At 36.0% G+C, this 27,895-nt stretch overlaps 1 protein-coding gene across 1 annotated transcript; it reads right to left on the bottom strand.

Moving 5' to 3' along the window:
* LOC131503526 (eukaryotic translation initiation factor 2 subunit 3) lies at positions 1-27,895 on the bottom strand. The gene is made up of 12 exons (XM_058714970.1): positions 27,764-27,895; positions 26,964-27,027; positions 25,489-25,616; positions 25,277-25,398; positions 20,841-20,935; positions 18,113-18,271; positions 16,810-16,944; positions 16,199-16,293; positions 15,733-15,877; positions 9,401-9,570; positions 7,306-7,478; positions 1-417 (listed from the first exon to the last, which is right to left on the bottom strand). Exons 1-12 carry the CDS (start codon positions 27,833-27,835, stop codon positions 354-356), a joined length of 1,422 nt encoding a protein of 473 aa, XP_058570953.1. The 5' UTR covers positions 27,836-27,895; the 3' UTR covers positions 1-353.

The following is a 27,895-nucleotide window of genomic DNA, read 5'->3' as shown; positions in this document are numbered from 1 at the left end:
TAAGAAGAAAAAACTTTATTTTAAACAGGTTCAGTGATAAGTATTCTTTAGCAAAGTTTGGTTTTAGTAGCTGTTTCATTTCAAACATGAATTGATGTATAAATCTGACACTGTTTAGCAACACTCAGTTTCTGCTAAAATGTATTAAATCCAGCAGTATAACAATTTTGACATCTATTGTAGACTCTATTATTTAGAAGTTAAACCTTCATCACAAGATGAGAATAAACTTACAGCTTCTAATAAAGTAATGAATTTTGGAATATATTCACCAACATCACTTTGAAATTATATCCCCAGGCTGTTAAGAGAAATTACAACTCTATCCATGTGTATTATTTAACCAGTATTGTTCAGTCATCTTCAACTGTTGGCTTAATGGTTACTCCTCTTCTTATTTGACCCCAACCAATTAAACTGCAAAATGAAAAGAAAATAAATCATGAATTTTATTTATTTTAATGTTTACCTACTTGAGACAGAGAGAGAGAGAGAGAGACAGAGAGAGAGAGAGAGAGAGAAAGCTTGAGCAAAGGAGGGGTAGAGAGAGGAAGACAGAATCCAAAGCAGGCTCCAGGTTCTGAGCTGTCAGCAAAGAGCCCCATGCAGTGCTTGAAACCACAAACCATGAGATTGTGACTTGAACTGAAGCCAGACATTCAACCAACTGAGCCACTCAGGTGCTCCAAGAAATCACAAATTTTAAATTCATCTCATCAGCATCATCACAAAAATAACTGATTTTCATTATCCTCTAAATTCAAACCTGTGTCCATAATGTGTTCCTCTACAAAGAAAATGCTATATTATCTCCTTAAATTCCTAGAGACTTATACATGGGTTTGGCTAGCATGAATGACCAAAGAAAAGGGAACAAGAAGTTGCTACTATACATATGCCTACCTTTCTCTAAAAAATTATTCCTGCCCATTAAGAATCCACAAGTAAGAGCACTTCACATCCCTGAAGGGAATGGTGCCACTAGATAAAATGTATCAACCTAATTAAAAAAGAACTGTCAGTCCCTTTCTACTTGAGAAAATGTCATTTTCCCAAAACGTCAAAACATTAGTGTCTTAAAGGTAAATAAGTGAAAGGAAATAGGTAAAGGGAAATAAAATAAGTAAAGAACTAGAACATATAGTCCATAAATAGATTACTTCCCCCCTCCCGCCCACCCCACACAAGGTAATCTCTAAAAGCAGTGTGAGCTTCAACCCATAATCCTGAGATCAAGAGTTCCATGCCCGACCAACTGAGCCAGCCAGATGCCACAAGACATCAGTAACCAAAGTCTGGTCTAGTCAATAACTAGCTTGAATTGGTATCTCAACGATAGCTTTTAGAACAAAACCCACCCAAAATATAAATAAAAACTACAATTCTAAAGAACGTACGTGAAGGAGAAAACTTGTCAATATGGAGGACTTGAGGTGGCTTTTATTTTTTTTTTAATTTTTTTTTCAACGTTTTTTATTTTTATTTTTGGGACAGAGAGAGACAGAGCATGAACGGGGGAGGGTCAGAGAGAGAGGGAGACACAGAATCGGAAACAGGCTCCAGGCTCCGAGCCATCAGCCCAGAGCCTGACGCGGGGCTCGAACTCACGGACCGCGAGATCGTGACCCGGCTGAAGTCGGACGCTTAACCGACTGCGCCACCCAGGCGCCCCTTGAGGTGGCTTTTATATTCCCACAGAAACACCAAGGAAATAATCTACTGTGGATCTACAGCAACTAAGCAAATACCAACCAAGAAGAGGAAACTCAAAATGAAGAAAATCTGATGCCAATGTTCTTATCCACTGTGGCAGACATGAGAAGAAGCCAATCAAATGTTCTGGGCTCGAAGGAGAAGAGCAGACCTTATTTTCAAAATTCTACTTGTCTGTTGGCTGCTCAAGGCATTAGTCTTTATCCTGTCTCAGAGTGCTAAGACAATTGTGGCACAGCTGCATGTCAGGATAGGGATTCCTTAAAGCTGTGGTTTGGGACCACAATGAGTGAAAACCTCAAAGGACTACAGAATGCCTGGAAGAAAGACACTAAGAGGATATAGTAAATTAAGCTCAAAAAATTAAAAGATGAGATTCAGAAAACTTACGACATTACAAGTGGCTGTGCATATTGGAGAATTGAGTGAAAGAACATACACAGCTCTAGGAAAGATGACTCAAAAGAACATTAAACCTTGATAATGGGTTGATTAGAGAAGGTCTTTTCCTACATGAAGTCAATTGGGGAGAGGTAGCTTTTTGTTCAAATGTCCAATTAAAAAAACAAACAAACAACTAATAAAGATCACAAGGCACATAAAGAACAGGGAAATGAGAAACAGGATTTTGCTCCCATCTGCTTTTTTCCTCAGGAGGTTTTAAACTGTCCTTGTATTTTTCAGCTCCAGTTTAGTTTTTAAAAGAGTCTCTTTGTAACTCCCATTTTGTTTATATTATCATTTTCCCTGTTTTCCTTCAGGTTGTTGTGCTCTCATTTAGTACTCTGTACTTATTTATTTAAGACAGTTTTTTTAAAGTGTTTCTCAAGTCCATAGCTTGTGCTTCTTTGGGATGGTTTCTAGAGATTTCGCTCTTTCGAATGGATCATTTTTATGTTTCCCTATATCTTTAAAAAAGAACATACAACCATCACCAGCAGTATATCCCTTTTGCCAAGTTCCAACAGAACATTCTCCAGTTCAGACCATATGTTAGGTTACCAGAACTTACTACATTTAAAAGTCTGAAAAATAAGTTTCAATTTATTATCTGAAATTCCATTTCTAAATGCAATGGAATTAAACTAGTAATTAGTAGTAGAAGGAAAATAGGAAAATCTACAAATATACGGAAATTAAACAATGAACATTTTAACAACCAATGGAGCAAGGAAGATAACACAAGAGAAATCAGGAAATACCTTGAAAGAAATGAAAAACAAAATATACTATAATTCTGTAGAGTTGCTATGATAAATGGTATGTGTGGGGTGCTTCATAAACTGAAAACAGAATCATGCTATGATCCAGCAACCCACTTTGGGGCATATACCCAAAAAAGAGTTAAAGAGTAGGGACACAAATATAGATATTTGTGCCCCATGTTCATAACATCAAGCACAACAGCCAAAAAGTGGAAGCAATACAAGTGTTCATTCATGGATAAGTGGATAAACAAAATGTTATATAACTTAAACACGAAGAAAATTTTGATATATAGTACACCAATGCATGAACTCTGGAAATGACTCTATGAAAAATTACCCAGGGTTTTCAGCACTGGATGAGGGACTAGAGACATTGTTTCATGGATACACAGATTCAGTTTTGCAAATGAAGAGTTCTCAGTGTGGGTGATAGTGATGGCTGCATAACATTGTGAATGTACTAAATACCAAAAGCAGTACATTTAAAATTTAGTTAAGATAGGGGAACCTGACTGGCTCAGTCAGTGGAGCACGTCATTTCTCAATTTTGGAGTTGTGGGCTCAAGCCCATATTAGGTGGAGTGGTTACTTAAAAATAAAAACTTAAAAAAAATTTAGTTAAGATGGTTAGTAGTATGTGTATTTTAGTAGTTAAAAGGAATGTTAAGGGGACAATTCAGATGTTTACTTATTTCTTTTAAGAAATAAATTTCATTTGGATAGAGTTCTCTTATAATAATGTAGTGGACAGACTAAAAAGATTCTTGTTTTTATAAAAACTTGCTGGAATTCAGGAAATGTATCATTCTACTAAATGAGATGCTCCATATGAAGGTCTCTAACAATTTGTATTATTTATACTTATTTAAATACCATGGAAATAATACTCCTAATAGAGGAAATGCTAAAATTAAATGAGCATAAATCATCACAAACAGGATTAATTACTTACAAGGTAATAAAACTTTTTTTTTTTTTTAATTTTTTTTTTTTTCCAACATTTTTAAATTTATTTTTGGGACAGAGAGAGACAGAGCATGAACGGGGAGGGGCAGAGAGAGAGGGAGACACAGAATCGGAAACAGGCTCCAGGCTCCGAGCCATCAGCCCAGAGCCTGACGCGGGGCTCGAACTCACGGACCGCGAGATCGTGACCTGGCTGAAGTCGGACGCTTAACCGACTGCGCCACCCAGGCGCCCCAAGACTTCTTAATATTAGTAGTAAGCTAGAAATATTTTATAGATGATAAATGGTAAAATCAGCATGGGGTATAGGGCATCAAAGATGAATCTATGACAAAGACAGTGAGAAAAGAACAGAAAACCAAAGGCAACTCATAATTATGAGGGCATTGAGAAAAAGTAGAAGTATGGTTATGAGGGTTTACATGGAAGAAGCAAAGAAAAAAAATCATACAGATTGAAACAAGCTTGTACAAAAGACTTTAGTATTAAGAAATGTGAGGAATGACCAGAAATTTTTGAGAATAGTATGATGAAATGTTTGGAGATTATATTTGGCCAAGCATTAAAATCCCAGAAAACAGGGGCACCTGGTGGCTCAGTTGGTTAAGCATCAACTTCAGCTTAGGTCATTATCTCAAGGTTCGTGGGTTCGAGCCCCGCCTCAGGCTCTGTGCTGACAGCTCAGAGCCTGGAGCCTTCTTTGGATTCTGTGTCTCCCTCTCTCTCTATCCCCCTCCCTGCTCATATTCTTCCCCCCGCCCCTGCCCCCGCCTCTCTCTCTCTCTCTCAAAAAAAAATAAAACATTTAAAAAAACTAAAAAAAAATAAAGTCACAGAAAAAAGAAAGCACAAGCCAGGAAGCTTTCAACAGCTTCAGTGTAAAATGGGCTACATCCAGGATGGAAGGGATAGATTCAGTAAATAATCTGAGGAGAAGCAAAAAGGACAACCAGGTGTCACAAATGTATAGACTTAGAAGACTGGGAACAATGAGCACATGTAAATCTTTGTTTCTGAACACAAAGACATAAATGGTTGAGTCTAGGCAAAGGTAGAGAAAAAGCTGAGGTCACACAATTTATATCAGAGTAAGAACGTGCTCTGGGGTCATTTCAAAAGAACCTAAGAATAAACTGAAGAGACTTCTATTGGCTATTGTGGGTGATGAGCATCAACATAAAAACAAACAGTAATGGATCATAATTCACTGAGTAAATATTTCTGAGTCACCTTTGAGTCACACAAATAGACAGACATATATAAATAAATAAGAAATAGGGAATTCGGAGTGATAAATGTAAAGAAGTGAGAGAGTTAAAGAAAACATGATTTGGCTATTTCTAGAGTCAAGGTCAATCTTGGTTGGCTCAGTCAGTAGAGTATGTGATTTCTTGATTTTGGGATTATAAATTCAAGGCCCATCTTAGGCACGGAGATTACTTAATTAAAAAAATAATAATAAGGAATAACCAACAGAAAGTGTTTGAGGAGGAATATGCCATTTGCAGAGTCCAATGTTCTCCCTATAGATAGTTTATGAGTTGCAAGTGTAAAAAGAGGTTTGTTATAGACAACTTATTAGGATGAACAAAATTAGCCTCATGAAGTAGATGTATTCAGATTTTGTATGCTCTCAGCCTGTGATTCCTAATAAGGACATACCACTGTCTGGCCTTGAACACATAACTTCAATTTTAACATGAGAAATTAAATTAATTATGTTAAATTCTTATTTAACATAAGAAATTTAACATGAGAATTAATTAAACAAACATTGTATTGTTTAAATGTCAATTCATTTTAAGATAAAGAAAGGCTAAGAAAGCTCCCTATAAAAAAGATTTGTAGAAACAAAAGGGAAGTGAAATGTGTGATCCTAGGGTTGAAGCGATCCTAGGGTTGAAGATAAAATTACTATCTGAAATGCAGATTTTAGTATTTTTGTCAATGTTAAAATTCTAGAAGTGGTTGAATACACTAACATTACTCTTATACATACTGAAATAGTAAGAGGTACAGACTATGCAAAATAATCAGAGGTTTAAAAGACAAAACACAAAACTAAGTTGTGTGTGTGTGTAAGAATACAGTACACAGATAAAAAGTCAAAAGATTCTGAATTGTTTGATTTTGTACACGTGTCTGAGATAAAGGAAAGTCAGCCAGTTGCAGTATATGAAGTAAAAAACTGAACTACAGGTTTACAAATTAGGATTGGAAATACAGATTTCAGTTATATAAATACATAGCTGACAATTAAAGCCGCGAAAACCACTGAATTCAAGGAAAAGGAAGAAACAAGTGTTGATGAGGATGTGGAGAAAAAGAAATCCTCTTGCACTGTTGGTGGGAATGCAAACTGGTACAGCCACTCTGGAAAACAAGTGTGGAGGTTCCTCAAAAACTAAGAACAGAACTACCCTATGATCCAGCAACTGCACTACTAGAAATTTACCAAAAGAATGCAAAAGTACTAATTCAAAGCGATATATGCACCCCTATGTTTATAGCAACATTATTTACAATAGCCAAATTATGGAATCAAAGAAAATGTCCACTGACTTATTAATGGTTAAAGAAGAAATGGTATAGAAGTGCATGAGATGCTCAGTTGGTTGAGCATCTGACTCTTAATTTCAGCTCAGTTCATGGTCACTGGGTCATGGGATGCAGCCCCGCACCAGGCTCCATGTTGAGTGTGGAGCCTGTTTAGGATTCTTTTTTGTATCTTTCTCCCTCTCCGCTCCTACTCTCTCTCTTTAAACAAAACAAACAAACAAACAAACAAACAAAAGTGGTATATATATATATACATAATGAAATATTATTCAGCCATCAAAAGTAATGAAATCTTGCCATCTGCAAGGATATGAAAGGAGCTAGTGAGTATAATGCTAAGTGAAATAAGTCAGTCAGAGAAAGATAAATACCGTATGATTTCACTCATACGTGGTATTTAAGAAACAAAACAAAGGAGAGGCAAATCAAGAAACAGACTCTTAACTCTAGAGACCAAACAGATGCAGATGGGAGGTGGATGGGGAGAAGAGTGAATGGGTAGGGATGGAGATTAAGTAGGGCACTTATGAGGACCAGATATGTATGGAAGTGTTGAATCACTATTCTGTACACTTGAAACGATTACACTGCATATTAACTATATTGCAATTAAAATTTTTCTAAAAGTTTTAAAAAAGGAGAAGTGTCCATAATTGTGTATGTACAGTGTCAAAAATGAATAAACCACAAGAAAATAGGCTGTTTTTAAGTTTACTTTTCTTTTGTAATCTCTACACTCAATGTGGGACTTGAACCCACAAACCTGAGATTAAGAGTCACATGCTTTTCTGAGACTGAGTCAGCTAGGGGCTCTTCCTATATTTCTTGATTAAAACAATGGCAAAGCTGACAAACTTACCGCCAATGTTTCTCAACTCTTCGGCTAAGGGCAATTTTTTCCCCTACTTCTGTGCACACAGGATTAGTGAGAACTATTTTACCCAAATCAGCCTTGACTGCACTAACTCTTCCTCCTGTTGACAGGGACCCTATGTTCACCATAAGCACTTCATTCTTAGAGAGCTTTTGCACCTAGGGAAATAAGAAAAAAAACAAACCATTATATTAGTAAAATGTTTTCTCAAAGTGAAAATTTAGCACATACTGTTGGAAAAAAATAAACTATAAAAAAAATTCTGTACAAATTACATTTAATGAGATTTGAAGTCTATATATCCTACAAGTATCAAAACAAAAGATTTATTTAGCACTAAATGAACATACATATGGTCTACGATTAAAATAAGCTACTAAATATAACATAGATGAAACTCTTAAAATTCTGAAGAGACTTGTGTTAGAGATGGTATACACAATTTCTTGAAAGAGGCAGCAAGACAAGAATAATATAATAGCTGGGCTTGGGAGGTCTAACTCCATTAAAATGCAAACTAAACTACGTATTGTAACTATCTGGCTCCTGTAAAATTGGGTAACACCTACTACATAACTTGTAGGTGTTATACTTCTAGTAATTAATAATTACTAGCCTCTGTACTGCTTACTGCTCTTGTCCATACTTACAGCCTAATGCTCAAGTTCAGATAATTGTTTTTAAGGTCTTCATTATTTCATTAAAGTCAAACAATAAAAACAAGTATCATTATTAGAGAAACTCTCCCCAAAATAACAAACAAATTTTATAAACACATGACCCATGCTGGAAACCATCTTTATTTTTTTAATGATCATAATTGTTCTAATATGAAAAGCACTTTATGACTATGTTTATACAGAATTTTGACTACTATAATGGAAATACTGTATCCAACTTAACATTGCATATACATAAGGTAAAATTTTAAGCATCTGGTCAACCACTAGTAAGATCTAAAGTAAAACTGGAATTTAAAATGTAATTTAAAATGTAACAGTCATAATGGGGTACAGAAAATATTTCTGCTACTATAAAAAAATCCAGTAAAAGTTAATATAGAACTCTATATTGCTCTTTTGCTACTGATGATTATCACCAAAGTGCTCTATCTACAAAAAGATTATACATTTATACTTTATCACTGTCACCCAAATCTCATCAAAAAAATTTTTTTAAAGTCACATGTATACCAGGAAGTCAGTCTTTAAAATTTGTGACACAAACACACTTTAAAAAAAAAAACCTGTAACTTGACTTATGACTGGTTGCTATATAGAAAATTTCGAATTAGTCAACTTTTTGTAATTCTATCTTATACTTTTTAAAAATATATTTTGTTTTTTAATTTACTTTTATTTACTTATTTTAAGAGAAAGAGCATGGGCAAGGAGCAAGGGGCAGGGAGAGAGGGAGAGCGAATCCCAGGAGGCTCTGCGCTGAATCTGACACGGCACTCAATGTCCTGAGCTGAAATCAAGCATCAGACATTTAATAAACTAAGCCACCCAGACACCACTAATTCCATTTTAATATAAAAAAGGGAAATTGGGGTGCCTGAGTGGCTCAGCCAGTTACATGTACACCTTTTGGTTTTGGCTCAGGTCATAACCTCACAGTTTGTGGTTTCAAGCCCCACAAAGGGTTGTGTGGCTGGTGTGGAGCCTGCTTGGGAGTCTCTTTCTTCCCCTCTTTCTGCCCCACCCTTGCTGGTTCTATCTCTCTTGCTCTTAAAACAAACAAAACTTAAAAAAGTGGGGCACTTGGGTGGCTCAGTCGGTTGAGTGTCCAACTTAGGCTCAGGTCATGATCTCATGGTTCACAGACTGGGGCCCTGCATGATGGTCTGTGTTGACAGCTTGGAGCCCAGAGCCTGCTTTGGATTCTGTGCCTTCCTCCCTCTCTGCCCCTTCCCCTGCTCCCACTCTGGCTCTGTCTCTCTCCCAAAAATAAATAAATATTAAAGAAAAGTTGTGTAAGAAAAAAAAATTCTTCCAAAAAAATAAAAATAAAAAAGAGGAAAATGGAAATGGTTGAAACATCCCATTCTTTGTGTTTCTGAAATACAAAAAGGATATACCTTTGCTGCTTTTTTGTCTCCTTCTGTGCGTACACCTAGAAGTCGTCTTAGTAGGAAATAGGAGATTTCCAATTCTGTGAAGATCTCCGGTAAAGCTCCAACTGCACCAAGCACCTGTCCTACCATTCTGTCAGCCCGGCACAAAGTGGGGTCAATTTTTGTTCCAACTCCTAATGTGAAATAAGATATGTATATCACACATTCCAACTTTCTATTTCTTAAAATGTTTAGAAACTTAAAGTTAGTCAAAGCAATACATGTATTCTATACAATTTAACTAAATTATAGTATATTCATACCATATTATAGCTACATAATCAAAATCTGGTAGTACAATTCCCCTTCAAGCAAATCCCTGATTTGTCTAAAAACACAAGAACATTGGCCTTGATGAAAATTTAAGAATAAAAAGATTGATTTAAATTCTAAAGGAATAACTGCTTAACAGAAAACAAATTTCATTTAATAAGATAGTCGATCTTAAAATTGATAAATTACAAAGTTCATAATGACTGATTTGCACAAATAAAACGGGCAATTGTTAATGTTGGTTGGCAGGTATACAGGATTGTCATTACACCATTCTTGTATGTTTGTATATAATAAGTACAATAAAAAGTTACACAAAAACATTCCCAGAATTTCCTTGTTCATCAAAAAAAAAAAAAAAATATCCAGTCATATACAGTGAGCTTTTATTATTATACACATATAATAAAGTATAACAAGTAAAAAGTGTCAGTAAAATGATGTGGTAAAGGCCTTCCAGGCTCTTTTCCATACACACGATGAAGAATTGACAAAAAAGTCAGAATCACTTTTAAAGTTGTGGAATATAACCAAAGGCCTGACACATTTTGTGGAGCCATTTCCTGAAGAAATAACGTTGAATTTCAGGAGCACCTGGGTGGCCCAGTCAATTAAGCGTTTGATCTTGGCTAAGGTCATGATCTCAGGGTCCGTGTGTTTTAGCCTTGCAACATGCTCTGCGTGGACAGCTCAGAGCCTGGAGCCTGCTTCAGATTCTGTGTCTCCCTCTTTCTCTGTCCCTCCCGTGCTAGTAGTTTGATCTCTCTGTCTCTCAGATAAATAAAACATATTTAAAACAAAAAATAATATTAAAAAAAAGAAAAGAACATTTGAATATCAGTAAGAACAGTAAAAACTAAATGACATTTTAACTTGTCCTAGGCCAACCATAACTCATCATCTCTGTGACAGTTGTTAAACAACCTCATTTGTCCTGGAAAGTAGCAAGGATAGTAGCTAGCTTTCTTTCTCCCTTCAATTCATGCAATTCCTTTTATTTCTTTTCTTTTTTTTTTTTTTTTTATAAGAACAGAATTTAGACACCAATCACACGCAATTCTTTTTTTTTTTTTTTAATTTTTTTTTTCAACGTTTTTTATTTTTATTTTTGGGACAGAGAGAGACAGAGCATGAACGGGGGAGGGGCAGAGAGAGAGGGAGACACAGAATCGGAAACAGGCTCCAGGCTCCGAGCCATCAGCCCAGAGCCTGACGCGGGGCTCGAACTCACGGACCGCGAGATCGTGACCTGGCTGAAGTCGGACGCTTAACCGACTGCGCCACCCAAGCGCCCCCATGCAATTCCTTTTAAAAACTTAAATAGTAAAGTAATAATTTTCAACATCACACAACTTTCTCCCAAATTCGCTGAAACATTTCCTAGCTTCTAGTTTCTAGACACGTTGTAAAAGAGTTGAGATCAAATTAAATCTTAATTTACTAACCGATTTAAGACCTCATTTCTAAGTTTAGACACGGAGTTATAGACAGTTTTGTTTCATAGGTCTTGAATCTAGTTAGTTTTTCCTTCTCTCTACAATATTTACCAAGTTAAAGTACGTTAAAGTGTGAACAGCATTTCCAATAAAACACGAAGATTTACATTGTATTTATAAAATTTAAGTTTCTGCTACAATAAAAGCTATATTTTTGTTAAACAAACTAGAAAGGTAAGCCTGACTCCCTGAGGACTATCATTTGGTTAGTTTGATGTTTTCCTGGAAGATTCCACTTTTCAAGATTATCTGGATGCCTAATATAAAAATTTTTTTTTCCTTATGTAACTGAAGGGATAACAGTTGGTGGCAAACAACACATTAACCAAAAAGTTGTTTGGTTGGTTATTTTTTTTAAAGAACAGGTTAGGGTTCCTGGGTGGCTCAATCAGTTAAGTGTCTGACTCCCGGTTTGGGGGCTCAGGTCATGATCTCATTCCACATAGTCTCCTTGAGACATTGGAACCTGCTTAGGATTCTCTCTCTCTGCCCCTCCCCACTCAAATGCACATGCTGGCTCTCAAAATAAATAAATTCAGGGGAAAAAAAAAAAAAAAAGAAGGAAAAGCTTTTGTGTCCATGGGAGATTTGAAAAGTTTGACATATTCCTACAAATCCAGTGAATAATATGTGTGTGTAGGGCTGTGCATCCCTACAGAATGGGAGAAGATATTTTGCAAATAATACATTCACCAAGAGATTAGTACCTAAAATATACAAATAACTTATATAACGCAACACCCCCAAAAACATATACTCCAATTAAAAAAAAAATGAACAGAAGATATGAAGAGGAAAGATCTGATAATGCTTTAAACTCTCTCATCTAGTTGGTCTTATAATGAAAATGAAGGATGAGACAGAGTTGTTAATTGCCTAGCTCAGAGTTCAAAGCATGCATCAACAGAACTTTTAGCAAAGATTGAGACTTATTGGTTCTAGGTATTAAGGAAATTTCTTTCTGTACAATTACTAGCTGAGTAAGCCAACCAAGCCACACTTCCAAGGGCGCACATGCAAAGATAGCAGACATTATAGACTTACCTCAGAAAGTCAGTAAATTAACAAATGACTTTGTTTTCAATAACAACAACAGCAGCAGAAGAAACCCTTAGGAGAGGAGAGAATCTACTCTCTAGAGGTGACACATTATATCATTTAAAATGTTGCTCAATAGAAAGTGATGAGACATACTGAGCACCTGGTGGCATAGTAGGTTGACTGTCCAACTTCAGCTCAAGTCATGATATTCCCATTACCATTTGTAAGTCAATTCCCAAATTTCTCTTCGGCACGGACAGCACAGAGCCTGCTTGGGATTCTCTCTCCCACTCTCTCTGCCCCTACCCCTGCGTTCTTTCTCTCTCAAAAATAAATAAAAAACTATTTAAAAAAGTAAAAAAAAAAAAAAAAAAAAAAAGCCATGAGACAGACTGGCAAGGCAAGAAGTATGGCCCCTACATAGGAACAAAAGCAATTTTATTTTATTTATTTATTTTTTTTAATTTTTTTTTTTTCAACGTTTTTTATTTATTTTTGGGACAGAGAGAGACAGAGCATGAATGGGGGAGGGGCAGAGAGAGAGGGAGACACAGAATCGGAAACAGGCTCCAGGCTCCGAGCCATCAGCCCAGAGCCTGACGCGGGGCTCGAACTCACGGACCGTGAGATCGTGACCTGGCTGAAGTCGGACGCCCAACCGACTGCGCCACCCAGGCGCCCCATCAATTTTAAAACAACTGTTCATGAAGACCTAGAGATCTTAGGCTTACTAAACAAAGACTAAGTCCGCATATTTTAAATATATGTAAAGACTAAAGAAAATTATGTCTAAACAATTGAAAGAAAAGTATGAAAAAGATGTCTCAAATAGATGACATACACAATATGAAGAAACCAAGTGACATTCTGGAGTTGGAAAGCATTAATAGTTGAAAGGAGCCATCACCAAAGTGGCTCAACAGCATTATGAAACAGGAAAAAGAATGGGCAAACTTGAAGATAGGTCAATTGAGATTATTCATTCTGAGCAAAAATAAAAAATAAAAATGAACAGTCTCAGCATGACCAAAATCAAGCATGCCAACAAATGCACAAAGTCCCAGAGGAAGAGAAGAGAAACAAAAAGAATACTGAAGGAAAAAAAAAGTTGAAATAATAAAGGAAATGATAAATAAAACTAAGAAGCAACCTACAGAATGGGAGAATATATTTTACAAATAATATATTCAGTAAGAGATTAGTATCTAAAATATATAAAGAACTGATATAGACCATATACAGCTCATCATCCCCATAAACAAATATCCCAGTTAAACACGGGCAGAAAACACGAGCAGATATTTTTTCAAAGACTTACAGATGGCCAACAGACACATGAAAAAATGCTTAACATCACCCATTATCCGGGAAATGCAAATGAAAACCACAATGAGTTATCACTTGTCAGAATGGCTAAAACAAAACAAAACAAAACAAAACAAAACAAAACAAAACAAAACAACAGGTATTGGTGAGAATGTGGAAAATAAGGAATCCTCTTACACTGTTGGTGGGACTACAAACTAGTTCAGCCACTCTGGAAAACAGTAGGAAGTTTCCTCACAAAGTTAACAACTACTATATGATCTGTTAATTCCACAACTGGGTATTTAGCCAAAGAATATGAATTTTGAACACTGGTTCAAAAAGGTATATGCGCTGCTATGTCTACTGCACCATTATTTATAATAACCAAAATATGAAGCAGCCTATGTCCATCTATAAAATGCAAAAAGATGCGCCATACATATATGTACAGTATACCATAAAAAAGAATGAAAATTTGCCATTTTCAACAGCATGGATGGATCTAGAGTCTTCGTTAAGTGAAGTAAGTAAGTAGGACAAACAGCCTTTGATTTCACTCATATGGGGAACTTAAGAAATAAAACAAATGGGCAAAGAAAAAAAAAAAGAGCAAAAAACAGATTCTTAACTACAGAGAAGAAACTGATGATTACCAGAGAGGAGGTACGTAGAGGATGGGTTAAATAGGTGATGGAGTCAAGAGTACACTTTTCATGGTGAGGACTCAGTAATGTATAGAATTATTATTCTTATTATATTTTAAAAGATTTTATTGTTGTCTAATCTCTACACCCAACATGGAGCTTGAACTCACAACCCTGAGATCAAGAGTCTCATGCTCCACCAAATGAGCTAGCCAGGTGCCTCTGTATAAAATTACTGATCACTGTACTATATATCTGAACTGTAACACTGTATGTTAACTATACTGGAATTAAAAATAAACTTATACTGACCAATAATCACAAACTATTGCAAGGCAATAAGATGCAACTGAAAATGCACAAGGAAGCCTCAATAATATTTAGATTATTTCTCATCAGAAACTTGTACTATGATTAAGTTAGATGACATTTTCTTTCTTTCTTTTTTTTTTTTAATTTTTTTAACGTTTATTTATTTTTGAGACAGAGAGAAACAGAGCCTGAATGGGGGAGGGTCAGAGAGAGGGAGACACAGAATCTGAAACAGGCTCCAGGCTCTGAGCTGTCAGCAAAGAGCCAGACGCGGGAATCGAACTCACGGACCGCGAGATCATGACCTGAGGTGAAGTCGGCTGCTTAACCGACTGTCATCTAGGCTCCCCTAGATGACATTTTCAAAGTGATCTATGAAATATATAGCTAAAACACATAAAACCAAAACATAAATTTTCCTTTAATACAAAAGAAAACTATCAACAGAATCTCTCCTAAAATTTTGATTTTTCCTGGATATGTGTAATCAGTGTGTAAGGAACTAGAATACCCATGTATTAATTTAGCAGTTCCTTCAAAATAGTAACTTTCATTGTCAACCTCAGCACAAACATGATCTCATGATACAGGTGATACTTGTGGGTAACTTTCCACCTGTAAAATTTACATAAAAAGCAAACAAATAATAGAAGAGTTAATAAAAGTGTGAATAAAATGCATTTACTTTAGTGAAGTTTTTAAATGCTAAATCATTAAACTTTGCTAGTATTTAGCTTACCCCACAACAACCACCATGTATTATTCTTTCTATATAAAAATACACTTTTAATTCTTTCTCCCTCCCTGCCTCCCTCCCTCCCTTCATCTCTCTCACCCTCTCTCTTTTTTAAGAGAGCAGGAGTGTGCACACACAGCAGAGGGTCAGATGGAGAGGGAGAGAAAGAATCCCATGCAGTCTCCACAGTAAGTGCAGAGGGTGACACAGGGTTTGATCTCAGGACAATGATCATGATTTGCACCAACTGGACACTTAACAACTGAGGAGCCCAGGGAACCCACTACATAAAAATATTTTGTAAGAAACACATAAAATATATTATAATCTAAAATCAAGAACTTAGCCACCGACATATTTGTCTATCTCACTTTTCCATATTGAATTAAAATACTGAATTAGAGATAAATAGTCTTAACCCATTATACACAAAAAGTAACATGACTAACCAGTAATAAAAGCTAGGGATAAAAGGAAAATTTTTACCAATAAGACCCCCTGGAGCAGCATACTGAAGATCATTGTGTTCTGCAAAAAGTGATACAATTTTGGAAAAGATTGGTTTGCACATGAGTTTTCCTTCACTATCTTTGGAAACAATGCCAGGTCTGACTTCTATCTCTTGGCCCACCTAAAACATAGAAGAGAGAATTTAAAATAGACCCTTAAATTGGTAGACTGCTAAAATGAAAAGGCATCTACTTGCAACAATAATTTCAAACATTTCTTTAAAAAGGATTAAAAATTTAACAATGTAAAAAAGTTATAAGGTTAATAACCACTCTATTATTAGGCAACTACATATAAGAAATCTATTTTTATTACACCAGACGTATGTAAAATACAAAGCAGTAAATAAAACAGTACATTGTTATAAAATTAAGTTTCAGATTTTGTTCAACTATATATATATTTTTCCATTTAAGAAGCAAGGGGTTGCAATTCAGTTTACCTTTAATACACCCTTTAAAATACTGCCACCAGCCACACCACCTTTAAGGTCATCAACCTCACAGCCAGGTTTGTTGACATCAAAAGACCTAATAACTGTAAAGAGGATAGGGAAGAAAGGAAAGAAACCATAAAGCTTATCCTGTTATTTTAATTAGAAGAAATACTTACTCAAGTTAGCTTTTATACATGAGCAGCCCCTTGACATCTCTATCTTACAGGTGACTTTGTAGGGAAATATTGTCATTCCAATCCCTAACGCAGTTTCTGATATTGCAAAATGAAATCTACTAGGTCAGTAATTGACATGTTTTTATGCTGTATCTATGAAGTACAATGTAACTATTTGATGAGAACATAATAGTATATGTGTATAATTATGTGAAAGGATGACTTTTCTGGGACAAAAAATGCCTGCCCTCACCCTTAATAATTAGCCACCTAAATATTTGTCTATCGCACTTTTCCATACTTAATTCACACTGAAGTCCTAACCCCTAGAACACTCATAATGTTCTAGTACCTCATAATGTGAGTGTATTTGAAACACAGTGGATCAACAATGTGAAAAGATACAGTCAAAAGTTAAAGGCTAAAAAGTTAACTCCTTACCAATAAGTCGAGGTTCTGAAGTAAAGTCTCTTAGAGGTACTGGAATTTTCTTTACAATATACTCACAGACAACTTCAATATTATATTTCAGTTGAGCAGAAATTGGAATAATAGGAGCTCCTTCTGCTACTGTACCTATATGAGAAACCACAAAGATCAAAATTGACAAAGTTCTATAGAAACTGTTACTCACATTTGCATTTGAGAAAGCAATTAAGATCACTAAAATAGGTATCCCAGCATCTCTACACAAAAGGTCAACAACATAAGAGAAGTAATCATTCTGTTTAGAAAGATCCATAATATTTTGTTTGTTTTCACCTCTGAAAGCAAATACTATGCTCCATAAGGGAATTACCTACATAATCTGGCAAATATAGCCAGTCCTCTGACAAGGAAAAAAACAACAAGGAACCAAAGTATATTGTCCAAATATGTATGTCCAAAGTATATTCTTGTCTTGTCCCAAATAAGAAAAATAGTTTTTGTGAAAGGATCACTAAAAAGATGAAAGCCCTGGCAGCGCCTGGGGGGCTCAGTCGGTTAAGCATCTGACTTCGGCTCAGGTCATGATCTCACGGTTTGTCAGTTCGAGCCCCACATGGGGTTCAGTGTTGACAGCTCAGAGCCTGGAGCCTGCTTTGGATTCTGTGTCTCCTTCTCTCTCTGCCTCTCTGCCACTTGTACTCTGTCTCTCTCTCAAAAGTAAAGAAATGTGAAAAAAAATTAAAAAAAAAAGATTAAAGTACCATCAGTTCCAATTCTGGAAATAGATACTCAATGAGAGGAAGCAGAGTTAGAATAAAGAGAACAGAACAGGAAAAAAAAAAAAAAAAAGATGCTTTCATTCATGTTACCATCACTGGGAAGAGTTTTTTTTAAAACATATGATTGGTGCTGGTGTTGATAGCAGAACATGTGCTAAGATTTTATTAATAGAGGATTCGCCTGGCACCTTAGGCAAAGATGAAACAAATTCATGATGTGTTTCATGTTTTTATTATCATGATAAAAAGTTATGACATTGACAAAAACAAGTGTTTACCTCTCAAAACAAAATGCCCCTAAATCAATTGGTAACATTTATAGAATAGAACTTGTTTTCTGGCTCATATACAAATTTCATCAAATTCAACATTTTACTACTTCTGTCAGATGGCTAAAAGCAATAAAAGTGTAAAGTTGTAGGCAGAGAAATAAGGGTTATAACTCTTCAATTCACTGTTTTTAGAATTATACTAAGACTTCTGGGTTGAATACCTCTGAAAATGACTCATACACTTATTAAATATTACGGTCTTACCTTGTACAAATGCAAGTATCTGTTCATACTGTTCTTTAGCCTGACTCTCCTTTACCAAATCAATTTTATTTTGCAGAATCAAAATATGTTTCAGTTTCATTATTTCTATGGCTGCCAGATGTTCAGAGGTCTGAGGTTGAGGACAAGATTCATTACCAGCTAAATTGATGATGAAGAATTAAAAAACAAATACACAAGATGAGTAGTAAGAATTCGTTAGCATCCAATAAAAGAGACTTTTGTATTGCCTACTAAAAGCAAATTCCTTATACCACTGCCAAGTATCTCTGTAAGTCCATTTAAACTTCATGACCAATTTCCCTGGATTCTCCCAGCTCCAGCTATTTAAACTCTTATCCTAAGGACAAAAATGCTTGGAGTGAACAAATCTGGCTTCTGGGGCACATGGCTCAGGTTGGTTAAGCCTCCAACTTCGGCTCAGGTCATGATCTCACAGTACATGAGTTGGAGCCCCATGTGAGGATCTGAGCTTCCAGCAGAGGGCCTACTTTGGACTCTGTGTCTTCCTCTTTGTCCCTCCCTTGCTTGCACTCTGTCTCAAAAATAAACAAATGTCAAAAAAACAAAAAACAAAAAACGAATCTGGCTTCTTCCAGAGTCTATTATTCAGACATAACATATATCCCTCTGATTCCGTTATTCAGACATAACATATACCTCTCTGATTCTATCTAGTCTTGAGATATTCTGGCCCAAGTCTGCAGAATAGTCAAGAGGGAAAGTTGCTTAGTGTAGTCAATGAAATATAATTATCCAAGAGGACAGAAGAAGACAACCACAATTTCATTAGTCTCCATGCTCTGATATTTGCACCCTATGAAATTCTTCCCTTTAAATACCACATGGCTCTAATGAATCCTTCCAATAACAGAGAAAATATCGCAACAGTGATGGGAGGCCGGTTCTTAAGTTAGATCACAAAGACTCTGGCTTCCTGCTTGGAAGCTTTTTGCTTCTTTCAAAACAGGTGAAATTTCAGGGGGACAACTGGACAATTTATGGAGAGGCCCACAGGAGGAGAAAATGAGGTGTAAGTGAACTTAAAATCGGACTCTCCAGCCCCTGACAAGTCTTAATGTAACAGTAGTTCCTACAGAGATTACTGTAAATTTGAGATCTTTACCCAGAGAGTCACAGAAACATTGAATAAATGTATGTTTTCCTAAGCTATCAGGTTTTCAGGTACTTTGCTATACAGCAATGGATACCAATTATGACTATTTGTTAACAAAAGGAACACAGGATCTGCAAAAACAACCAACTATGAATTACAAAGAAGTACCTAATTTTTAACACAGCCTAATAATTTCTTTCCCCAAGTTGTAATATTAAATGTCTTGTACCATACTTCTTCAAAAGTGTACCCCTATGTAAAAAAGCATTTGTCCCAGCCCAAATTGGTCTCGCTTTGTGTTGGGCTTCTTGAAGATAAGAGCTATCATTCCTGATTAGAATGTCTTATTCAGGGTAAGGGTGAACTACACTAAATCTCAGAATAGGGTGCCAAACCTCATAATCTTAGATGGTAGACATGCCAGAGAGACCAACCGTTTAATTTAGAGTTGGGCATTGAGGACAGGAGGTCTTAGCAGATCTGGAGACTAAAATCAACCATGAGGGCAATTTGTTATTTATGGCTATATTACGGAAACTCCCAACACTGAAAGTCAGCAGAGCTCATATATGGTGGAATATTTCATGATTAATGTTACACAGTGATATTGAGAGTAACCTCTGCCTCCAGAGAAAGGACAACTGAAGTTTAATAGTTGAAAAATCTCTTGGACTCTGCCCTATTTGTTTCCACCTTTGGTTCATCTTAATTTTCATTCTTTCCCTGTAATAAATCATAATAACCATTCAGTGTAACAGTTTTCAGTAAGATCTGAGTCTAATAAATTAACAATTTAAGGATGGTTTATGGAACTTTCTAAATTTGCAGCTGCTGTCACACGGCAGTCCTGGGTGGAGATAGTGCCCTTTAACTGTACATTTGGACCAAAACTCCACATAGCCTTTAATCACAAAATTTGACAGTTCACATAAGGAAGAAAGCAAATCCTTAGCTTTGAAAACCTACATGCAGGCCTTGGGATGCCTAGGTGGCTCAGTTGGTTAACCATTCAGTCTTGATTTCAGCCAGGTCATGATCTCGTGGTTGTGAAATCGAGCCCCACATCAGGGTTGTGCTGAGCATGGAGGTTGATTGGAATTCTATGTTCCTTTTTCTCTATCCCTCCCCCATTTATGCATGCTTTCACAAAATAAACATTAAAAAAAACCCAACACCTCTATGCAGGCCGTCATGTCATTTCATTTGAATGAGAATTATACCCAAAAAACCATTATAAGCCAACAGAATGTCAATATAATGTTAATATGCTGTGGATAACCCAAAGATATTAAAAAACACCCTTTGCCACTCTGTATACTTTTATGTGAAAAATTCTAAATAAAATAGTAGTAAGAACAATGCTCTGTTGACATAGTAATGATTTCTGGGTGGAAAGGAAACATACTACCATAAGAATTCTCACAAGATATCAGCATCAGGTTCATTTTCTTTAGTATTTTATCATAGGTGGCACACATGGATGTTAATTTGGATAACCTGCTACCTCCCATGTATGGCTCTACTTACTCTTTAAATATTCCATTTTGTATTGGCCCCACATGAACTGCTCAAACCAATTCTGATATTACTTACCTATCAGCAGAAGAGCTGCATCCATTACTGCTGCACCATTCAGCATAGTAGCCATCAAAATATCATGGCCAGGACAGTCAACAAAGGAAACATGTCTAACAATCAAGAAATAATCAGCTTTAAAATCAATTAATTCTTAAACATGAAAATCATGGATTGACTTCCTAAGGATATATCACTTTAAAAGTAATCTAGCTGCCAACCAGTTTCATAACATGATGCTCCAGACTTTTAAAATTAGATGGGGCGCCTGGGTGGCGCAGTCAGTTAAGCGTCCGACTTCAGCCAGGTCACGATCTCGCGGTCCGTGAGTTCGAGCCCCGCGTCAGGCTCTGGGCTGATGGCTCGGAGCCTGGAGCCTGTTTCCGATTCTGTGTCTCCCTCTCTCTCTGCCCCTCCCCCGTTCATGCTCTGTCTCTCTCTGTCCCAAAAATAAATAAAAAACGTTGAAAAAAAAAAAAATTAAAAATAAAATAAAATAAAATTAGAGTACCAGCTGAAATTAAAATGACTAAATATCATTACAAAACAGATAAAATTAGCTGTACACAAATAAGGCTCAAATAATCTGAGGTAAACTCCCAAATCCAAACACCGCAGTGAGAAAGATATAGACTTTATACAATGTATATTGGAAATATGAATGATTTGAAAGCCAAATGAATATAAAAATATATTTTTATGAAATATAAATGAGAAATAAAAAGTGCATTTATTTGTCTACCATTTATGCTCTTCATGTCTTTTACTCATTTTCTAGCTGACTCTTTGTTTTGTTATTTATCTTAGAGTGTGAAAGTGAGCAGTGGGAAGGGGCGGGGAAAGATGGACACCTAAGCAGTCTCCACGCTTAGCATGGAACTCCACAGAGGGCTTGATCCCATGACTCTGGCTGAAATCAAGAATTGGATGCTCAGGGGCACCTGGGTGGCTCAGTTGGTTAAGCATCTCTCAGTTTCAGCTGTAATGGTCCCATAGATTATGGGTTCAAGCCCAGCATCAGGCTCTGTGCTGACAAAGGAGAGCCTACTTGGGATTTTTGCCTCTCTGCCCTTCAACCCAGCTTGTATTCTCACTCAAAATAAATACACTGTAAAAAAAAGCAAAATCACATGATTGTATCAACAGATGCAGAAAAACATTTAACAGAATCCAACATTGTTTCAATAAAAACACTCTTACCAAACTAGAAATAAAGGATATCTTTGTCAACTTAATAAAGATTCCCTACAAAACCCCAGAGTTAACATCATAAATAATGGTGAGAAACTCAATGCTTTTTCACTAAGATTGGGAAAAGGCAAATATGTTCCTCTCACCACTGCTTTTGAACATAATAATGGAAGTCCTAGCTAATGCAGTAAGGCAAAAGAAAGGTACACAAATTTTGAATGAAAAAATAAAATCATTTTTATTTGCATAGTATATGACCACCTATGTATAAAATCCAAAAGTACCCAAAACCCCTGTAATTAGTAAGCAATTACAGAAGGCTATAAATTTGAGGTTAATAAATAAAAGTCAAACACCTTCCTGTATGACACCAATAAACTAGAATTTTAAATTAAAAACACAAACCTCTTACATTAGCACCCCTAAAAATAAAATACTTAGATAAAAATCTAACAAAATATATAAAATTTCCAGGAAGCAAATTACAAAATTCTGATGAACAAAATCAAAGAACTAAATAAATGGACAGACAGTCCAAGTTCATATATGGTAACACCCAAAAGATGAGATGTAAGCTCTTTCTAAAGCAATTACAAGATTCAGTGCAATACTAACAAAAACCCCAGTAAGTTACTTTGTGTACATTAACAAAGTAATTCTAAGGTTTGGCAAGAGACTGAAAGTAGCCCACAAAATATTAAAGGAGAATAACAAAATTAGATTGCATATACTACACCCCTTCAACACTTAAAGTATAAAGAGCTACAAACTATAGTGATTAAGACAGTGTAATACAGGTAAATAGAGAAATATGTAAATATAAGAGACACCACAGAAATAGATTCATAGTTAACTGACCTTTGACGAAGGAACCATGGCAATACGATCAAGCAAAGATAATTGTTCAATAATTAGTTGGTATCAAACAATTGGGACATTCACATGCAAAAAATGAATCTAGATGGAGATCTTATACCCGGCACAGAAATTTACTCAAAAAATATAATGCTAAGCAAAGACAGTGAGTCAGAGAGAAATTTCACTCATATTGGAATTTAAGAAACAAAACAAACAACCAAAGAGAAAAAAAATAAAAGAGAAAGAAATAAACCAAGAGAGACTCAACTATCGAGAACAAACTTCTGGTTATCAGAGGGAAGGTAGATGGCAAATAGGTTAAAAAAAATTAACTCAAAAAGGACAGCAAACCTACATTTAAAATGCAAAACTATATTAATTCTAAAAGACAATTATAAAAGGCTAGGGGCGCCTGGGTGGCTCAGTCGGTTAAGTGTCCGACTTTGGCTCAGGTCATGATCTCACAGTTCGTGGACGTGAGCTCCGAGTTGGGTTTTGTTCTGGCAACTTAGAGCCTGGAGCCTGCTTTGGATTCTGTGTCTCCCTCTCTCTGCCCTCCCCAACTCATGCTCCATCTCTCTTAAAAATGAATACATGTTTAAAAAAATGTTTTTTAAGAGGCTGCATATTGTATGATTCCAATTTTACACTGTTCTCAAAAAAAAGCGCAAAACTATGGAGACAACAGAAAGATCAGTAATTGCTGGGGGTTAAGGTAGAGTGTGGGTTAATAGGTGGGATACTAAGGATTATTTTTAGTTCAGTGAAACTACTCTTTGACAGCATAATAGTAGAAACATGTTTTATAAACCTTTGGAAATCCACAGAATGCACAACACTGAGAATGAACGCTAAGGTAAACTATGGATGCTAGATGATAATGCTGTATGATAATGATGTGTTAATACTAGGTGCACTGATTGTAACAAATGTTACATCCTACATTCAGTTAGGGGATGTTAGAAATAGAGGAGTCTATGTATGTGCAAGACTGAAGGAATATGACAAATCTCTACACCTTCTGTTCAATATTGTTGTGAGCCTAAACCAGGTTTAAAAAATAAAGATTACTAAAAATGAGAGAAAAACAAAACAAAACAAAACAATGAACTACTTTACTGACATGCTCAACAAATTGGATGGACCTCAAAGACATTATACTGAGTGAAAATGAGTAAATTTCAAAAGACAATTTAGAATACATTCAATTTACACACATTTCAAGAGAAGAAACTCAGTAGTAACAGATGTGTGGTCGTAGCAGATCAGTGGTTGCCAGGGATTAGGGATTCTAGGGAGAATGATTATGGGAACTTAAACATGCAGTGAAAGTGATCTTTGTGGTGATGACAGTTCTATATCTGGAAAGTAGTGCTAGTTATAGGAATGGATACACGATAAAAGAAGGTAGAGCTATACACCTACTTTCTACTAACATCCAGTTCCTTGTTTTGGTGTTTGGCCTGATGTAATACTCTAACTGTGGGGAAAAATAGGTGAAGGGAATAAAGGTCCTTTATGACACCTTTCCAACTTCCTATGAGGCCATAATTATTTCAAGATGAAGAAAGAAAAAAATATATACAGCAAAGCTGTTAGAATATTCTAGTTTTTAGATCTAAAATTTAACAAAAAAATAGATTTTTGATAGTTTTCAGGAGGTAAAATCGTAATCATCTGAAGCAAATTAGATTGATTTGGGAAAAATAACACAACTGTTATCAGAATGGGAATTATCATCCAAAAAAAAAAAAATTTGCTTAAAGCTCTCTAGCATATTGAAAAACAATGTGGAATTACAAATCTAATGCACAGGGGCAGAATTTAAAAACAAACAAACAAACAAACAACCAAAAAGTATACCATGCACTCTAAACTGTTATTGTTTTAAAAAATTGTATGTTCATGTCCTCATGATCTAACTCCTGTTACCCATACACATCACTTGGTGGAGGCAATATCCTCTTATGAGCAAAAAAGTCATGCAACAACATTCCAAAATTGGATGGAAACATTTCAAAGTGTCAAAAACAAATAATTGGTCTTCTTCTGAGAAACACAAAAAAAAACAAAGTTGAAAACAAAAGCCCAAAAAAAGAAACTACCAAATATAACAATTTAATTGTTTATGTGGTAATTCTTCAGAAAATGTGCACATACATATTTTAGCTTAAGTTTAATCAGCCTTCAATCTCTTATTATTATATAACATACACTTAAAAAAACTTATTAATCAACTATTATGCACTATAGACATCCTACCTAGAAAATATTCTTCAAAGTTTCTTACCTACATTTTGACAAAAATTCATATGCAACAAGCTTTGGTTGAAATCACTGTTTAGTATCTCTATATTTCAATTAGCACAAGACAAAAAAGCATGTTTACCACAAAAAACAATCACCTGACTAATCTGAAGTTTCCTTTGGTCCCAGGAATGTCTGTAGGAAACTCATCAGGTGTACTACTTCCACAGGATCTATAGCATTCTGGCCGAGGACAACTTGCATCATCAAGTTTATAAATCTAAAAATTTCAATGAAAAGATCAAATTTGGCATCTATATATTTGACAATTAATGTAAAATGGCTTCTACTTACACAACCTACTATGTACCTTGGCATTAGCATATCCAAGCTTAATTGTAATATTTCTTTCCAATTCATTTTTGAATCTGACTGTATGAACTCCAGAAATAGCTTTTACAACCGTAGATTTTCCATGAGCAACATGACCAATTGTACCTACAAAAAACAAAAAAATTAATTTGTATGCATCAAATTACACCAAATATTTTAGTGTAGTTAGAAAAACCAAACCAAGTTATTGTAAATGTCAATATAAGCAATAATGAATTCATTTTTTCCTTTCACATATCCCTTCTACACAAAAGCTTTTCTGAAACACCAAATAAGTTTCCAACTACCTGCCGTATCATCATTCAAGTTATTATTGACCTAGAAAAAAAATAACTGCTTGAAATAAAGTTACTGAAAAATATACAAAATTTTGTATACTTAGAAACTTACCAGTATTTTGAGTAAAGTAAACATGTATGAAAATTTTCACACAAAAAAAGTAATTCATGAAAATTAGAAAACAATTCTTGTTTAATTACAATAATTAAATATACTTTAAAAGTTGTATAACTTTTTGTAACATCACAGCTGAATCTTATACTAGGTTTTACTGTTTGTAGGGACCTTAAAATATCCAAAGTTTACTAGATTAACCAACTTCTAAATTATGAAGGTGCTGATTAGGAAAAATAGTTAATAATAGCTTATATATCGAGGCTTTTACATTCCCCGTTTTTTAAAATTTTTTTAATGTTTATTTATTTATTTTGAGAGACAGAGCATGAGCAGGGGAGGAGCAGAGAGAGAGACACAGAATCCGAAACAGGCTCCAGGCTCCGAGCTGTCAGCACAGAGCCCGATGCGGGGCTTGAACTCACAAACGTGAAATCATGACCTGAGCTGAAGCCAGACGCTCAGCCAACTGAACCACCCAGGCGCCCCATTTTTAAAAATTTTTTTTAAGGTTTACTCATTTTTCAGAGACAGAACATGAGTGGGGGAGGGGGAGAGAGGGAGAGAGAGAAAAGAAGGGAGGGAGGGGGAGAGAGGGGGAGGGAGAGAGAGAGAGAGAGAGAATGAATCTGAAACAGGCTGCTGGCTCTGAGCTGTCAGCACAGCAAGATCATGACCTGAGCTGAAGCTGGACGCTTAACCAACTGAGCCACCCAGGCACCCCTTACATTCCCCGTTCTTAAAATAATCCCATTTAATAACATTTTCATGGTTTCCTTACCCTTTGGTGTATGAATACTGTATGCATATACTTATCCTTAAAGCACACTCTTTTTTTTTAATATATGTCTTTACGTAACACCTCCTTACAGGAATAGAGAGCATTCACTGCATTAAGGAAACCAAGCAGGTGCTTTCCTCATGGCTCAAGTCATTCCCTACATATCTAAACTCTCTTGTAATTCAGTTAACCCTACAAGAAGAGATTACAAACCATTTCAGAGGGCTGCCACCTCAGGACTTCAAAACTGTAATATTCTATGCGATCAATTTGCTTACCTATGTTAATTGTGGCTTGCCTGCTGATAACTTCCTGTGAGAGTGGGGTCAATTTGGTAACATCCTGCAATTAAACGGTGTATTTTAAACTCATGTAAGACAAACCAGGATCTTGATTTCGTTTTTTAATCTACAACACGCCACCATAAATTCAACTCCCTACTGCTTACCAAACTTTTACTGTAAAAACTGTATTCACAAGGGGAGGGTGGGTGATGGGTATTCAGGAGGGCACCTTTTGGGATGAGCACTGGGCGTTGTATGGAAACCAATTTGACAATAAATTTCATATATTGAAAAAAATAAAAAATAAAAAAAAAATTAAAAAAAAAAACAACTGTATTCACAAACAGAATGATAGGGCTAATAAATCCTAAAAGAAGTTTATGGTTAAAAGAGACGACTATCACCACTCTCTGCAGGAGACCTGAAAGGCCAGGCCCGAAATTTGGGGAGTCAGCAGGAATGAGTGTATAAACACCTTCCCAGACCTTTAAAGATGCAAACCTTAGAATGTTTAATTTACGCTTCTCTAACACCTTCATAGATAAAAATCTTAATAACATTTAACACTAGGACTTCTCAGCCGAATCCTTAGGGTCCTAGGTCCACACAATTTCAAACGAGCACGCTGGTCTCGCAGACTTGAGAAGTGCAGAGGGCAGCGCAAGCGCAGCATATCGCGCCCAGCTCCATGGCCTTTATCCTTCGTCCCGAAAACACGACACTAAACGAGTGCTGGGAGGTTCACTCATCCCCGTACTGAGTTCTCTCCGCAACCTCCCAGAGCGAAACCCTACCAAGGTAGCGAGATCCTGGCGAGAAAGATGCGGCTGCCCCAGAGTCACTCCAACCTCGTCTCCAGCCATCATGCTCCGAGGAAGGAAGTGGAGCCTCTGGCTGCTTACCGAACGGAGGTCCCCTAGTGAGGG

This window comes from Neofelis nebulosa, chromosome Y (assembly GCF_028018385.1).
Source record: "Neofelis nebulosa isolate mNeoNeb1 chromosome Y, mNeoNeb1.pri, whole genome shotgun sequence".
Classification (NCBI taxonomy): Eukaryota; Metazoa; Chordata; class Mammalia; order Carnivora; family Felidae; genus Neofelis; species Neofelis nebulosa.
The sequence above is the reverse complement of the archived record's forward strand: the minus strand, read 5'-3'. Positions and strand labels throughout refer to the sequence as shown.

Coding starts and splice junctions, on each gene's coding strand:
- LOC131503526 (XM_058714970.1), bottom strand. CDS start 27,835: ATGATGGCTGGAGACGAGGTTGGAGTGACTCTGGGGCAGCCGCATCTT. Junction 25,617..26,963: donor GCAAGCCACAATTAACATAG/GTAAGCAAATTG, acceptor TGTTTTTTGTAG/GTACAATTGGTCATGTTGCT. Junction 18,272..20,840: donor TGCAGCTCTTCTGCTGATAG/GTAAGTAATATC, acceptor TCATCAATTTAG/CTGGTAATGAATCTTGTCCT.